General features: G+C 40.9%; 1 protein-coding gene across 1 annotated transcript; it reads left to right on the top strand.

Annotated features, from left to right (window-relative positions):
• Positions 1-410: 410 nt before the first annotated feature.
• On the top strand, positions 411-15,457 carry LOC311214835 (interleukin-9 receptor-like; the record flags this gene model as incomplete). Its single annotated transcript, XM_084295639.1, has 9 exons — positions 411-503; positions 8,476-8,566; positions 8,935-9,043; positions 10,268-10,461; positions 11,158-11,294; positions 11,623-11,797; positions 12,126-12,240; positions 13,890-13,974; positions 14,912-15,457. The coding sequence occupies 9 exons, from the start codon at positions 411-413 to the stop codon at positions 15,455-15,457; spliced, it is 1,545 nt and encodes a 514-aa protein (XP_084151765.1).
• Between the last annotated feature and the right edge of the window lie 841 nt (positions 15,458-16,298).

Genomic DNA, 16,298 nt, shown 5'->3' on the forward strand with positions numbered 1-16,298 from the left:
AAGAACAGTGCAGGAAAAGGCTGTGGAGGAAGAAGAAGGTAGCTCAGCGGTGCCTCAGGTATTCAACTGTTTGCAAAGTTGGGCATCACTGTTGGCACAGTTGGGCAGAGGCCTTGGATGGAAGCAGTCTCACTTCACATTCAGACAGGACTAGGAAATGGCTTTAGGTCACTTACAGCTCTTTTGATGATTTTTTTTTTTTTAATTAAGTGTTCTAAGAAGGTACTTTCATATTCAGCAAATTATTTGGCCTTCTAAATGTTAACCCCTTAGCAGAAATTCCTCAGTTTCTCCATCCCTAATGAGTAATTGCAGATGCAGCTACTTTAACTCAATCTGATAATCTGAGCAGTTTTTCATTGGTTCTTGAGATTATCTTTAAAATCGGGCACAGTAAGCTCTGCTTTATTATGCCACTGCTGCTACTGCCTGATCATCAAACCACACAGCCTAAACTATCAAGGGACAGAAACAGTGTGAAAAGTGAAGTTTCCTTTGAGCTGGTAAGATGGTTTAACATATTTCTGTGCTATGCATGCCAATAAATAATGGTAGGGTACATCTACTGAGCAAAAAGCAAGATATGAAAAATAATTTGTTAGCCTAAATGAGGGATTGTATATTATTTCTGCTACTAGGATCCTAGAACAATCAAACCACCAGAAGGGTCTTTGCGCTTTTTTTCTGCTAGATTGCTGAGCACAATACCACACCCTATCACATTGATTCTGGTTTGGAGTGTGTTAGAAAGAGGTATTTTGAGCAAATTATCTTTCACACTCTTCTCTGTGTGAAAAAGATGAATGTAAATAAAACCTGACAAAATATCCCTCAGTGTTTGGGACTATGTATGAACTATGGATGAGGAAATCCTATTACTTTCTTATTCTCTAGCAGTTCACATGCTTACAGGCTGATCATGTGAGTGCACCACATGCACTTGACATGTTTCTGTCAGATGTGCTCAGAGACCTAGGTATTCAGCAGGTAGATAATGTATCATTATTTTTTCTTAAAGAAAGGACAGGACAGGAAAGGAAAGGAAAAGAAAAGTACTTGTATCTCAAAGTATTTGCTTGTAGGAAAGGGTGACTAAAGGAGTGCTAAAGATGATCAATTATATTTCTTAATAGTAGAATGGATTGTTCTAGAGAATGTGCACTTGGGACTAGCCTTCATGAGTGGAGAAACGTGCATGTTGGTACAGGCACACTATTGCCTGTCAGTGTTTAGTTTCCTATAATTTAGTGTCCTGCCTTTCTTTAGTGCCTGTTGCTGCTGCCTCTCACAAAGACTGAAGCAAAGGAAGGGGTTCTGGCCAAGGGAGAGTAGGTCAGTTGTGGCTAATTGCTAACATGTAAGGGACAGAAGTAGAGTATTAAATGGGCCAGATCTGCTGTGCCTGCTCCCACTGCATACCACTCATATCTTAGTGTGGGAGGGAGAGCAGAGCACATTTCTGGAATAGCACAGAGCAGCTGCAAAATCAGAGCCTCAAGCCTCTAACTTCCTCTAAGCTTTAGGTGAACACAGCAGATCATATGAGTTGCAACAGAAAAAAAATGCACTGACATAACAGTATACTCCATATAATGATGGCAGAGGTGGGCTAAGACCTAGGAGTCCTGCATGTCTGTTGTGCCTCTTTCAACTAGAGGAGCATGATTCTTTTGTCTGCAGAGCTAGCATATGATATCACTACATGTATCAAATGAAATTCAAGCATGTTTAAGATTCTTATGCACACAGTTCCACATGAAACCCTTGCTTATGTTCTTTCATGACACTTCAGTTTCATATTTTATTTGGCCTTTGTAGAACTGATCTTGTCTTACCTGTATTCATTCAAAGGTGAGTGACACAAGGATCTTTTTTTGTACCTGTCCCTTTGACCCTATTACGTTTCTCTACACAATTCTTCCGTCTTCCTCTCTGTCATGCCAAATATAAGCTTCTTGTCCCCACCTTCAAGTCACTGACCACCTCCCCTTTTGCTCGTCATCTGTCACTTCCATACCAAGAAGTCAACTCTATGATACTAGCTTCCAGCTCCAACTAGATCATCAAACAAATCCCACTTTAATTTCTACCACGCTATAGCTTATACTCTGAAGGTGCTGCTTACAGTTCTCTCTTGAGCTACTTCAGCCTCATTCTTCAAGTCTCTCCTTAAAGCTCTGCTTTGCTGAGTTCCTATAAACCAGATAATGTCTAGGCTGACCATATGCTGAGACTGTAGGGACCACAGTCTTGTGTTACTTTCCCTCTCTATAGTATCTATCAATTCATTTATTTTACCCTATACATTCCTAAAAGCAAAGGCCATCTTTTTATTGTGTGTTGTACTGGACCTCAGATGTGGGGGGTGAGACAAAACTTTCAATACAGATTTCTGGTAATACAACAGAAAAACATAGCAATAACTGTCAACCATCTGTTCATCTGTTGATTTGGGAAATCTATGTTCATTGTAAAAATTCTGGTTTAAATGACTTTTGGGAAATGGAAGAAGCTGATAGAACTACAGGAAGGGATGATAAAGGCGTGGCTACAAAGCCTCATTTTCTTGACTGGATAGTAGGCAGAACTCTGTCCTGGAAACATGGAAAGGTTGGAAATACTGTTGAAACCAGCTGAGACCATCTAGGAACTGGAGGTCACCAGTCATATGCTGATGCTGAACCAACCTGGAATTGTGGCAGCACACCTGGTGTGTCCTTTCAGGACTTTCCCTCAGACATTTATTCGGTCTTTTTCTTCTATGCAGATTGAAGGTGGTTCTTCTGCTTTCCTCTGGCACCCCCACACCTCCACCACTCCAAGTTTTCACTCGGCTTTTCTGCCTTCACCCACAAGTAGGGCTGTATTGCAGGAACCGGGAGTTGGAAAACACACACACACACAAAAAAAAAAAGGCATCAAGCAACCTGTCTAGGAAATTGATGTGCATTCCAGTCCCCCAGCTGCTGTAATGCTGGCCTTGGTACTAGGATATATGGCAGACCGCCCATGCCAACAAGATGTTGCCTAACAATTTGATATCTTTCAGTGATGAGATGACTAGCTGGGTAGATGAGGGGAGAGTGGTGGGTGTGGTCTACCTTGACTTCAGCAAGGCTTTTGACACTGTCTCCCATAACATCTTCATAGACAAGCTCTGGAAGTGTGGCCTAGATGAGTGAACAGTGAGGTGGATTGATCACTGGCTGGATGGCAGAGCTTAGAGGGTTGTGCTCAGTGGTGCAGAGTCTAGGTGGAGGCGCGTAGCTAGCAGTGTCCCCCAGGAGTCAGTACTGGGTCCAGTGTTCAATTTATTCACCAGTGTCCCGGACAATGGAATAGAGTGCACCCTCAGCCAGTTTGCTGATGACACAAAGCTGGGAGGAGTGGCTGATACCCCAGAGAGCTGTGCTGCCATTTAGAGTGACCTTGACAGGCTGGAGGGTTGGGCTGAGAAGAACCTCATGAAGTTCAATGAGGGCAAGCAAGGGGTCCTACACCTAGGGAGGAATAACCCCAAGCACCAGTACAGGCTGGGGGCTGACCTGCTGGAGTGCAGCTCTGCAGAGAGGGACCTGAGAGAGTCCTGGTGGCTAGCAGGCTGCCCATGAGTCAGCAATGTGCCCTTGTGGCCAAGAACGCCAATGGTATCCTGGGCTACATTCGGAAGAGTGTTGCCAGCAGGTCAAGGGAGGTGATCGTCCCCCTCTGCTCAGCCCTGGTGGGGCCACATCTGGAGTATTGTGTCCATCTGTGGGCTCCCCAGTACAAGAGGGACATAGAACTACTGGAACGAGTTCAGAGGAGGGCTATGAAAATGATTAGAGGACTGGAGCACCTGTCATATGAGGACAGGCTGAGAGAACTGGGCATGCTTAGCCTGGAAAAGAGAAGACTGAGGGGAGGCCTAATCAATGCGGGGGAGGGTGTCAAGAGGATGGAGCCAGTCTTTTCAGTTGTGCTCAGCGACAGGACGAGAGGCAGTGGGCACAAACTAAAGCACAGGTGGTTCTGGATGAGTATGAGGGTGCATTTCTTTACTGCGAGGGTGACAGAGCACTGGAACAGGTTGCCCAGAGAGGTTTTGGAGTCTCCTTCTCTGGAGTTATTCAAAATCCGCCTGGATGTCATCCTGTGCAATGTGCTCTAGGTGATCCTGCTCGGCTAGGGGGGTTGGACTAAATGATCTTCAAAAGTCCCTTCCAGCCTTGGCCATTCTGTGATTCTGTAATGGTGCTGGCATATAATCTGTTTCTGCTTGGTTCGTGGCTTGATTATCAGCTTCTTATTCCCCTGCTGCTGAGGAAAGCACAGATAGTGGTCAGAGATGATGTCCACTGGGAGGAATGATGAATGACTGCTAGGCCACTGAGAATCCCTTCCCTCCATTCTCACCAAAACTGAAAAGTGCTTTTGCACTTGTCTTGTTTTTGCCCCGTTCTGTGTCTGTCTTCTGTCCAGCACCAAGAGAAGCTGAGGATTGAATTGTTTCTGTTCACCTTGCCACGCGGCTTATCGAAACTTTCATATTGACTTACAGAAGAGAAAGAGAATGTCACTGAAGCAGTCGTTTTCTTCTGGGACTTGCCAAGACAATTTATCTGTGATCAGTCTGGGCTATCGTTAGCTCAACCTGCCTTAGGGTAATGTGGCAATTCCTTTTCCACAGCTGAGCAATTTGAAATGTGGGAAGCACAGTGAGTACAAAAGATAAGAAAAGGCACCTAAGTATCTGTAGGATTCTAGTAAAACTTACAGTAATTTTCTTGCAAGACCAAACTCATCACAAGTACGAGCAGACACAACACAGATAGCTTCACTAATGTCTCTGTGTTTGAAACCAGCAGTTCCCCTGAGCACTACAAAATGTATAGGTATTTTCTTTCTTCCTAAGTGAGAAGTGCCTGGCTGTTGCTGAGAAGTAATTCTGCCAGTTTGTGAACAAGTTTTTTAGAATGTACACTAGGTTTTCTCTTGCAAGGCTGAAGATTGCAGATGTTAAGAGAATGCTATCATGATCACTTTAGCACAGAAAATTGTAACTAACAAGTCCTGCATCAGTCTCAGGGCTTCCATCTGAACAAAGGATTATTATTTTATATATATATATTTTTTTTATTTTTTATTTTTTTAGATACCTAACCAAGATTTACAGACTACCAGCACTGGATCTTATGTTTAGGCAAGAGGTTTCAGCAATAAATGAAGCGTCTCTTTGCATGAATTCTACTGTCTGACTTCATTTCTGTCTGACTATCCATCTTCAGTGTCTAACTTCTGGATTCTTTCATCTTTCTCTAGTAGATTTAAAAAAGATGCTTTTCTCCTACCTGAAATACTCTTCCCAGGTAGCTACTTCTGGATGGTATAAAATTGCTTCTTAACTTTTCCTTTGGGTAAGAGATTTAGTTAATATTTAGTTGTTCATTCTGAGGAAAGTTATTAAATCATTCTCATAAGCCTTTTCAGAATTAGTTTTTAATCTTTTTTCAGCAATATTTTGTTCAAACTGTGGAGCCCAATAGAAGAACTAATAATAGCATTATGAATGCTGCATGTAGCTGCAGTAACATTTCTTTTAATTGATAAGCATCCATGGTCTGTGTGAAAGCTCTTGTAATTGCATTAATGTACTGCAGGCTCTTGTTCACTGGTTATCTGCTACTTCCCCAAAATCATTTTCTGAAAACCTTTTCAGAATTCGGTTTTCCATTACCCAGTTATAACAAATATTCATAACTTCTAACATACAAATAGTTTTTTGTTTGTTTGTTTGTTTGTTTGTTTTGTTTTGTTTTGTTTTGTTTTTCCAGGTGAGATAGACAGCCAGTAAATGTCTGGCACATTTCATATATTGCAGAACTGAATAAAGAGTTGGGGTTTGGTTGGGTGGGTGGGTGGGGGAGGAGAGAAGAGGAGTGGAAGGAGTGTTAATAGATTAGCTATGTTTACCTGGAAATAGGTAATTAGCTGTTTTAGTTATTTTGGCATATGTTTGTTCATCTGTGTGCTTGGGCAAGTTCTTGTAAGCATATGTATAATCCTACTTGTGCATGTACTTATGCAGCTCTCTCTATTTCATATTTAGTCAGTCTTACTGTACTTATCACAGGGATCATAAGCAACCCTGATTAGAATGATAAACAGGAGAGACTTCATGCCTCCCAGCCTCCCCCAGCTAAACTCAGCTAACAGTGACACTTCCTCTCTACAACCCCCACTCTGAAGAAGGTCTGCAGCAAAACAGGATATTTACCAAAAAAAAAAACCATAAATGAGGAGGTGGTGAAATGGAAGCCAGAAAGATTCCTTTTCTTTTGATCAGTTTCTGGTACGTTGTAGTTATTTTACTATTTAATTCAGGATAGCAACACTGTAAGGAAGCATAATTATAGGAAAGAGGTTGATACAGGGATGCTGCAGTTTAGTTGTCTGAAATCTGAGACTGGAAGGATACTTCTGGTCATGGAGTCTAGCTTCTGCTGCTGTAGACATCATATCATTTAATAACTTCAATAAAACAATACCGCTAATTGAAATATCACACTCCTTGCTAAGCATAGGCTCTTAGTCATTCACTCCCATTTAAGTCTACTTCAGGTCTCTTGCTGTTTAGAAACTATATTCATTCGGTAGCCTGGCTATACCCATTTGGCCTTGTGCAAATGTTGTTCTTAGTGCTTTTCCCATCCTGATATTTATCTTTCTCTTTTCCCCAACTGCTTCTGAAAGAGAGAACATAGGCCCTGGCATTGCCCAAAGCAAGCCAAGCTCTTTCAAGTCAGAACGTTTTCACAGACTTCTGTTACCCCAAACCAAGAGCTCAGTTCAGTATCCATGCTGGGCAAGCCGTGCAAACAACATTCCTCCAATATTTTTGAAATTTTCAAATAACTCTTTTTGTCTAAATTCAAAAGTGGACTCTTTTTACACACTCCACATTTTCTGGGCTCCACGTTGAGTCATGGGCTTCCTAGAGCAACACACTACCTGCAGAGGTTCTGGGCTTTTTTGGAGCATTAAGGAAACAGCAAATATTGCAAGCTGTTAAAACATCTTTTTTTAATTTAAAAATTTATAAGATTTTTGCATCTTATAAAACACCATGTATTACTGACTAGGTCAGGTTTCTTCATATTAAACTTCTGTTTGCTGGTTTATCATGAAGTCAGAAACTTTATACGGAATTTCTGTTTAAGAAGAAAGACAGGGACTCCCATGTAACCTCCGGGAGAGCCAGCATTCAATATTGCACACTGCAATATTTCAAATATCTATACAGTCTCCTTCAGTAAACTGGGGCACTGACCAGGTTCTAAGTATTCCACATCCCAGATGAGTTCTTTGACCAGGAATATACCAGTTGTTCTCTCCATTTCTGCCTTCTGAAATTTTCCTTGGCAGCAAGGAAATACTTATGGGAAGAAAATATGATCCCAAGATTCTCATGCTGTAGGTGAGCAACTTGGTTATCTGCCTGGAATTGTGGCTTCTTGTGTGTGTGTGTAAGAGAGAGAGAGAACTATGATAGATCTTGGTTTTATTCAGCTATGAAATGGGAAAAAGTCTAAAACAAATAGTCTTTAGGATAGAACACCCTTTTCTATCCCAGCTTTTGTACCTGACTTCAAATTCTTTCACAGTAGCTCAAGGCAACTCCAAGTGGCTTAAAGAAAGCGTCCCTCAAAAGTTTAATGACATAAGCAGCTCAAGAAAATATTCCTCTTGTAAAGAGAAAACAGATTTCTGCCAGGAAACTGCCAGGAAAACAAACAAACAAACAAACAAAACAACAACAACAACAACAACACAACACAGTTACTTGACTCTGTCAAGTTTAAACAACTAAATAAATAATCCATCATTAAATGTAGAGAGCATAGAGAGTAGTGTTTATTGTGTAGATGGCTTTCAGAAGGCAACTACTGTTGATGGATGAGCTCATAAGAGGAAAACCCACTAAAGTCTTGAAGATGCAGAAATTATGTCTGTTCCAGAAGATCTGAGCTGCAAGTGTCTGGAGGCTGAAAAGGTTCTCAGAGAAGAATATCTATGCTTTCCCTATCATTACATTTTTCTTTAAGCACCTGTTTTCAGTTACTGTCAGAAACAGGACACATGAGCCTTTATTCTGATCCACTGTGGCTCTGTGCTGCTCTTAAATTCTCATGTGCCAGGTGCATGCAAAAAAACAAACAACAAAACCCAATAACAACAACAAACAACAGAAAAGGGAAGTAGAGAAAAAGACTAAAAAACATCAATTGGCAGGAATTAAAAATCTGCTTTCAGGTGGCTAGTGCTTTATATTCCTATGCAAAGTAATATTTGCTGCTGTGAGAAGAACAGTCTCTATAGATGACACAGCATACCTGAGTTGGTGCCATGTCTGACAGACAAGGTCAGCTTGTATCAGGCTTCAGCCTGCTGGTACAACTACTGACAAAACTGCTTCTAATGACTGGTCTATTTTAGATACTGTCTGGAATGGGACAAGATGTGCAGCAGCTGGGCCTTCACCTGTGCATTACTGCTGTGCTACTCCTTGGTGGAGGACAAGGCAGAGGTAAGGGAAACCTGGAATAGGTCCACGGTGGGAGGGGTGTATACACATTCTTGTTTTCATACACAGACACGAAAGAATAGAATACAAGATCTTGTGATTGCACTTTCTGAGGTCCCAGGAACTAGTACATCTGTCTGACAATGCCAGACCTAAGCAACTGAAAACATACTGGACAAGCTGAGCAGCAGAAAGAACAGCCACTGCTTGAGGTCCCTGCCCTAAGTTCTTACACTCATCTCATGCAGAGAAGTGCGGTACAGAGGAAAAATATCATGAGGAAGGCATCAGTAAAGGAAGCACTAGCAAGTAATATGTTTTAGGCCTTATCAGGTGGTAACAAATGCAGCTCTGGTCTCCTTCTTCTGCAGAGTTCCCTGGCAGTCTGAGCTGCCTGAATAACTATGTGACTACTGTGAATTGCATGTGGGCAATGGAGGAGCCTGTGGGCGATGGACCTTTCTACCTGCACTTCACAAAGTAAGAGTTGCAAGCCAAGAGCTATCTGTGGTAGTCCCAGCACTGGTGTGGGAAGTACAGCATGGAGGAGCCAAGATGGGGCCTGGCTGGGTGCTTTGCTTGCTTTGGGCACAGCCATCTCAGCCATCTCACTGCTACAGTCCTGGGCTGCCTTGGTAGCTGCTCCCTTTGCAGCAGTCTTTCATGGGCTCACAGTCACCAGGGGTACAGCAGAGGTTTCGTACATGCAGCTGCACAGTCTCCTGCAGGCTCAGGGTGGTCCATCAGTCTGGTGTCATCTGCTGGCAAGGGCCTCTCAGTGCAGAGAGCCATCCCTTTGCAGCCTTGGTTCTCAGCCATTTGAGGACTTCCAGGCTGATCCTACATGAAGCAGCCTCATCAGTTTCTAATCATCTTGCTGCCTAAAGAGTAAACTCCTACTGGTTTAATCTAGTTCATATATATGCTTAAAGGATTTTGAAAGTCTAGTGAATTAAAAGTTTTAGTAATGGGTTTATTATGTGAATAATTTTATCTCTAACAGAAGAAAAACAATGAATAGTTTGCTAGGTGACAGGATAATAAGCATTGTGATACGGTAATTCAAGATTAATGTGTTTACATGATGTAATAAAGTTGTCTTGATTACTAATAACTAGTAAACTGTTACACAAGGGAAAGCCACTCCAGCATTAGATGCCTTATTATATTCTGATATAGTTAAGTAAAAAATAGCGTAACTCTTAATGATACATTATTTTAAATCTATGGAAAAAATGCCAACTTGATAAACTATGGTATCCAGTTTATTGTGGGGCCACAAGCAACACGAAAAATTTACTAATAAACGGCTATATTAGGTGGTTTACCCCCTCCCCTCCCCCCCATGCCCCGCCACTTTCCTGGCAGCAATACATAGCAGCTGCAGGGAAAGTTAACATTCCAGCCAGACCCAGAACAACCTCTCACTTTGAGAGGGAGCAGGGGGCAGGTGCAGAGTACTACGTGCAGCTGCTGGGAGGCTTAGTGCGCTCAGTAGTGAGGTTATGAGGCTGTTTCCTTCCTCCTCCTTGAACCCTGCTGTCCAGCCATTTTTAACATTGCTTTCTCTTCTGTTTGCACTAAGGAGGGACATACTCTTCCTGAAGGTGTTGCTGTGCAAAGCTGCCACACATCTTTCATAAACCATAAAGCAGTTAATCATAAGACTTAAAAGAAACTTTCAGCCTTTTTCATTTTTTTTAGCCTCTGGTCAAAGGGACAAAATGCCAGCTGCCAACTGACTGCCAGAGACAGTATGCAGAAACAGTATCATTGCACAATCCACTTAGCCAGCCAAATCTTGGAAACAGATGGTTATAGAGTCTCTCTCCAAGGCAACTTCTTTGGGAGTAATCATACATACATTACCTTTCCAGAATACAATCCCCGCAAGCACAGTAAGTATGAACCAGAGCAGATGTGGAATGAGGCTCTGCCTAGCATCTTTGGGATGGATCTACCATACCTTCTGAAAAACAGTGTCTCAAAGACAGGAAGTGAAAATAATGGAAACAAGCCAAATTGTCCATTCCTGCAGAGTACACTACATGGTCTTTATTATTAAGGATGCAGTTCCAGTGTCTCTCTATTTTGACTTTTTCTGGACTTCAGAGAGGGATGGTTCTGCAGCACATTTTGGATATGCTTCTGGTCTTCATCCTGTTTTCTTGTACAATTGGATTGCTTCTATGTTTTGTTTAGTTTTGTTTTTGAAAGAAATGAAGTCATGAGGAATCTAAGTTGTAGATAAAATCCTAGGTCCCATGGCCGGGTACTTTAGACAAATGCCCTAGTATTTGAAATCTCAGAGCCTGTCTATACTAGTGTTACATTGGAAGAGCAGAATGAGATATATGGAGTGGTTCTTTGATTGCAGGACTATCCCCAGGGGCTATCTGAGTTATCATTAATTTTTGTCAGTTCTGTAGCTGTTCTGACCTACCCTGTAAGCTAATGCAGACTACTGTTGGTCTTAGTATCTCTCTTTAGAACCAGCTTTATCTTCCAAGACTTTAATCAGTCTAGAAACATGCATCTTCTTCTGTGGTATTCCAGTCCCAAATATTGTGGAAAACCTACCTCTCTGTTTGCAGTAAAGCTTGATCCACCTTTGAACATCCAGAGCAACATTACTGCAAGCAAGTGTCAGATATGGTGGAGTGTGCCTTGGTACCTCGTTGAAATACTTCAATATGAGTTGCAGTACAAGGAGTACAGCGTGTCATGGGAGGTAACTGGATGAGCCACACACTCATGCTGACTTACTCTTGGTGCAATGAATGGCCTTGCCACTCAGCTTAGGGTCTTCTGGAAGCTGACTGTTTTAAGCTAACCCTTCTGTCTTTCCATATCAAGACAGAAAGATTTTATGTAAAACATCAATAGTGAAGAACAATGCATCATCATCTTCTGAATCCTGCATTCAGAAGTCATTCATCATCATGTAGGCCCTATTCTTGGACCAAGAACAGAGGGTTTGGAGAAGGAAAAAAAAAGTTATTAAAAGACCATCCCTCTGCCCAGCCTTTTTAATAGATTTTTTTTGTAATGATTTGCAGTTTGCATTGAACAAGACACCACCCAGTTCACTACCACAAATAGAAATTGAAGGCACAGAGTTTCACAGTGGTGTCTCTTACATTGCACGAGTTCGCTGCAAAGTTTCTGAAAACGAGGATTCGTACCATAGTCAGTGGAGCGAGTGGAGCCAGACAACAGTGTTTCAAAGAGCAGGTACAAAGAATATTGTTTTCGTCTTAATTCATGTCTTTTCATGTCCATACTAATTTTTAAAAATGAAAGGAGGAAAAAAAAAAAAAAAAAAAGGAAGATGCTTGGTAAAATGAAGCTTTTAAAAATCAGAATCAGTTTCCTTCAAGTTTTCTTAACCAAATTACTTTCCTTGAGGTCTTTAACTGCTTATTTCACTTGTATTTTTGTATTGCTTAGTTATTTGGGGATCTATCCTAACTTTCAGGCTTTTTATCTTTTTTTTTTTTCTTTCTTTCTTTTTTTTTTTTTTTTTTTTTTTTTTTGGTGGGGGGGATGATTCTTTTCCTAGGTGTACCAGAAGTGTCTGAAAAGCTCTTTAATTCCAGAACTTTGCAGTTCTTGTTCATTCCTCTGAGTTTTGGCACCCTGCTCTATTTATTTTGGAACTGCAAGCTTTCTTCAAGGTATGTTATAGTTCTTCTTTAAGTTTCTCTTGATCTTTATAACCTAAAGAGAGTAAACGAAGTGTCCTTATATCCATTTTGCTTCTTGTTTCTGCTGAGCAGATTCTAACATGCTCAAAAGCTCTTTTGATGTTCTCAGGATATGACGTGATACTTAGCTAATGATAATTAATGACCCACTATTCAGTCATTAAGGAGACCAAAGTGCCTTCTTGGCACCCAAGCTCAGCTAAAGGTCGAGGCTGAGGGTCTCTTGGAGTTAAAGAAATTTAAACCTGTTGTGGGTTAACCCGGCCAGCAGCCAAGCACCACACAGCCATTTGCTCACCCTCCCTGTCCCTGCCCTGGGGATGGAAGAGAGAATCAGAAAAAAAGTGAAACCTTGTGTGTTGAGATAAAGACAGTTTATTAGGACAGAAAATAAAGGAAAATAATAATAATGATAATAGTGTTATTAATAATAATTTGTACTAGACAAGTGATGCACAATGCAATTGCTCACCACCGACTGATGCCCAGGTTGTCCCTGAGCAGCAGTCCCTCTTCCCACACCGCAGTCACCCATCCCATATAAATGTTCAGCATGATGCCACATGGTATGGAATATCCCTTTGGTCAGTTTGGGTCAGCTGTCCTGGTTCTGTCCCCTCCCAGTTCCTCATGCACCCCCAGCCTGCCCACTGGCAGGACAGAGCGAGAAGCTGAAACATCCTTGGCTTGGTGTAAGCACTGGTCTGCAACAATTAAAACATCAGCATGTTATCATTATTATTATTATTCTAAATCCAAAACACAGTACCATACCAGCTACTAGAAGGAAAATTAACTCTATCCTAGCCAAAACCAGGACAAAAAAAAACATGGAAATTTTGAGTTGTCTCATGTACATGTACATATAGGTAACCTAAAGGTGGAAGCATACAGCAATCCATAAAGATGGTTAAACTGATATCAATGTTAAGCTATTTGTGACATACCTGCCAGTAGTCAGTATGTGAAATACCAATATAGGCAAACTACTCAGGTTCTGTGTTTTCTTGGTTCTGGGACCAAGTCATACAGAAAAAAAAAAAAAAAAAGTGTCTCTAAAACTTTGGTTCGACCATCCATCTCCATTTTGTGCTGGTAGCACAAAAGCCTTGACATACATTATTATGCTCCATATACATGCTGCTCAGAGGGAAACAAAATATATGATATTCATATGATAAAATGTTTGTAAAGGATAAACTCTAATGGATGGACTGTGATATATGGCAGAATTTCTCTGTCTAAATTTAATGAAACTTGCATGCTCTAAAATACTTCTAGAAAAGGTGGTTTAGATCAAACAAGATGCTAAACAAATGCATAAACAGCTCAGTACATACAATGAGTAGTAGACTAGTAATGAGTTGAATGCATTGAATATAGCATTCCTCAGAAAACTTTGAGAAGGCTGCGCTTTGGGTTAGGAATATTAAAAGAATGTCTGAGAGGCAGATAATTGCATATCCACAGGATGTCAGGAACCACATGAAATGAGATTCTACTGCAATCTTTCTATCAGAAGAGTTGGGCTTTCATTTAACCAGTGTGCTATATCATTGAGACAGAATACAGAACAATTGTCTGGTTTTTGATTTTAAAGTGTTGTTTTCTCACTTTAGGGCAAAAAGCCTCTCCTGCTTTAACATTCCCACACCAGCTGCTTTCTTTCAGCCACTCTATAATTTGCATAATGGGAATTTTAAGGTAAGAAATGTTTAATTTCTTTCTTATGATCCTCAGTTTATGAGTGGAGGATTTTTTTTCCTAGGATTGATCATTCTAGGTCCTGAGCATTGTTACCATGTAACATGTTACCATGTAGGTCTGGTCTTCCTGGGACTTCATGGTTTCTCACTTAATTTCCTGCCTCCACATACTAACTGCACCACCAGAGCCACTGTCCATCTTCTCTCTCCTTAAAAATAAAACCCCTCCAGTAGCTTGCTCCTAATCCATCCATTACCTGTAGTGTTTTTCTATATCCAGAGGATCTTTCAACGTATTACCAGTAAGTGATGCTTTTCATATTTTTCAGACGGATAACACTGGTAACCAAGTACAGTATTCAGGGGTTACTTTGGTTTAACAAATCAGGGTTTCCTTCCACAGAGAATTGAGTATTTTTTCTGTTAAGTAGAAAAAGCCAAGGAATCACCAGTCTTTTTCTCAAGTGGCAGCTTAGTAGTTAATCGACATTGCTGCCATCCTCTAGCATGTTCCTCTAGCATTCCCAATATCTTAAGTATGTTTGAATAGCGTAATTGAAAAAAAAATAAAGGTGAAAACAAAACAGATCCGTTTCATGGAAGAAGCAAAAACCAAGAAACATCATTAGTGCACTTGCATTCTCTCATCTTCCATCTTCTTGTACACTTGCTGAACACGAAAGGTGCATGCTGCCTTCACAAAACCAAAGGAATACAAGCAGCTTGCAGTATATATTCTGGAGGTGAAATCTTGAAAATTTCATGTTTCTTCAGAGCAGTTAAATGCTAGATTCTCTACCCTATTACTTAAATTTTGCCCATTAGATTTGCACTAAACCTCTGGATTGCTGTGCCAAAGCCATACAAAAAGAACAGTTATTCTGAAAATTCCACCTCTGAGCAAAATGTCCTGAACTTACTGATCCTTTCACTAGGACTGGGTTGGACCTAATGAAGCTTGGAATCAACTCAGAAGAGAAGAGGCAAGCAACTCAAACAAAGTAACTACAGATGGAGTTTCTGAGCTAAACACCCAGGAATTCATTTCCCAGATTTCCTTGAAACCTGTGGAAAGCGCAAATCTTGTTGCTGCAGAAGAAATGCTTGCGTCTGGTCCAAGCCAGCAGTATGTCCCCAGCAGATATGTAAGAGCAGAAGAGATGGAAGTCCAGCTGGCACTATTCTTAGCACAAAACCATGCTGATGATACAGTTGGCCTGAAAATTTCTGAAATAATTAAAGCCAACCTTGACAGATCTACCATGGGAAGGAGTTGTCCTTCTCACTTACAGCATGGAAAGGGTGACTTCCTTATGCTTCTGGAATCTTTGGAGATGGCAAATGTGTCCTTCAGCAACAGTGACTATTGCACCTTGTGTGACAATGATACCACAGGAGGTTTGATTGCTGCTGAACTACTGAAGCTCTCTGATGGTGATGGTCTGGTCAAACATCAAAATGATCACAATGGCCTTCCTTGAGGAATGCTGCCCACAAAGATCTTTTGCTGCCCTCTCATCTCACAACACTGTCTTTCCAAATGGCTTAAATGATGTCTATGCAGACAATTACAATCATATATCATTCTTAACTAAATATTTGATTTTTCTACTTCAAGAAAAGATTGTGACCCACTCCTCTACCCAGCAAATACTATCCCTGGCACGGCCAGGACTGACCACAGCAAAATCTGCCATCTCAGGAGACACATGACCATGCCTTTCCCCAAATTAACCTCCTGGCAGCCACAGAAGTCCAGCAATCCTCTAGTCTAAGGATGCAGTAGCAGACCTGCTATTTTTCCCCAGGAAGAGCTGTTGTAATTGCATGCAAGATAATGCTTTCCAAACTTCATTGTGAGACAGCTGTTCTACTCTCAGCACGTAGTTCTTTCCTCACTGTAATTCAGATTAACTCAACATTTACTGTAGCCTGAAAACTAATGCCTGCTGGACTGAGAAGCAGCAATATTTGCAATGTACTGTATCATGATTTAAATCCATTTGTTATTTGAGAACTATGTATGACTCTTCATAAAACCATGATATATATATATTTTTTTTTGCTAAAGATGCTAATTTTGCTTCTTAATGTGGATTCTAAATAGATTCAAATGATTCATGATTTCACGAGAGTTTAGAATTGCACTATTTAAAAATAATTGGGCAGTGGGTCTTGATCTTCATTATCCTGAATAGCTGTAACTTTTTATTTTGCAGAAACTAAGCCCCATGTACTGCTTTGATTTTAACCTAAGTGTATTCCAAGGTTAGTTGGCTGGGATGATCTAAGGGAAAAAGGTGAAAAGCAAGAATAATACAA

Source organism: Netta rufina (assembly GCF_964035555.1).
Source record: "Netta rufina genome assembly, chromosome: 15".
NCBI classification, from domain to species: domain Eukaryota; kingdom Metazoa; phylum Chordata; class Aves; order Anseriformes; family Anatidae; genus Netta; species Netta rufina.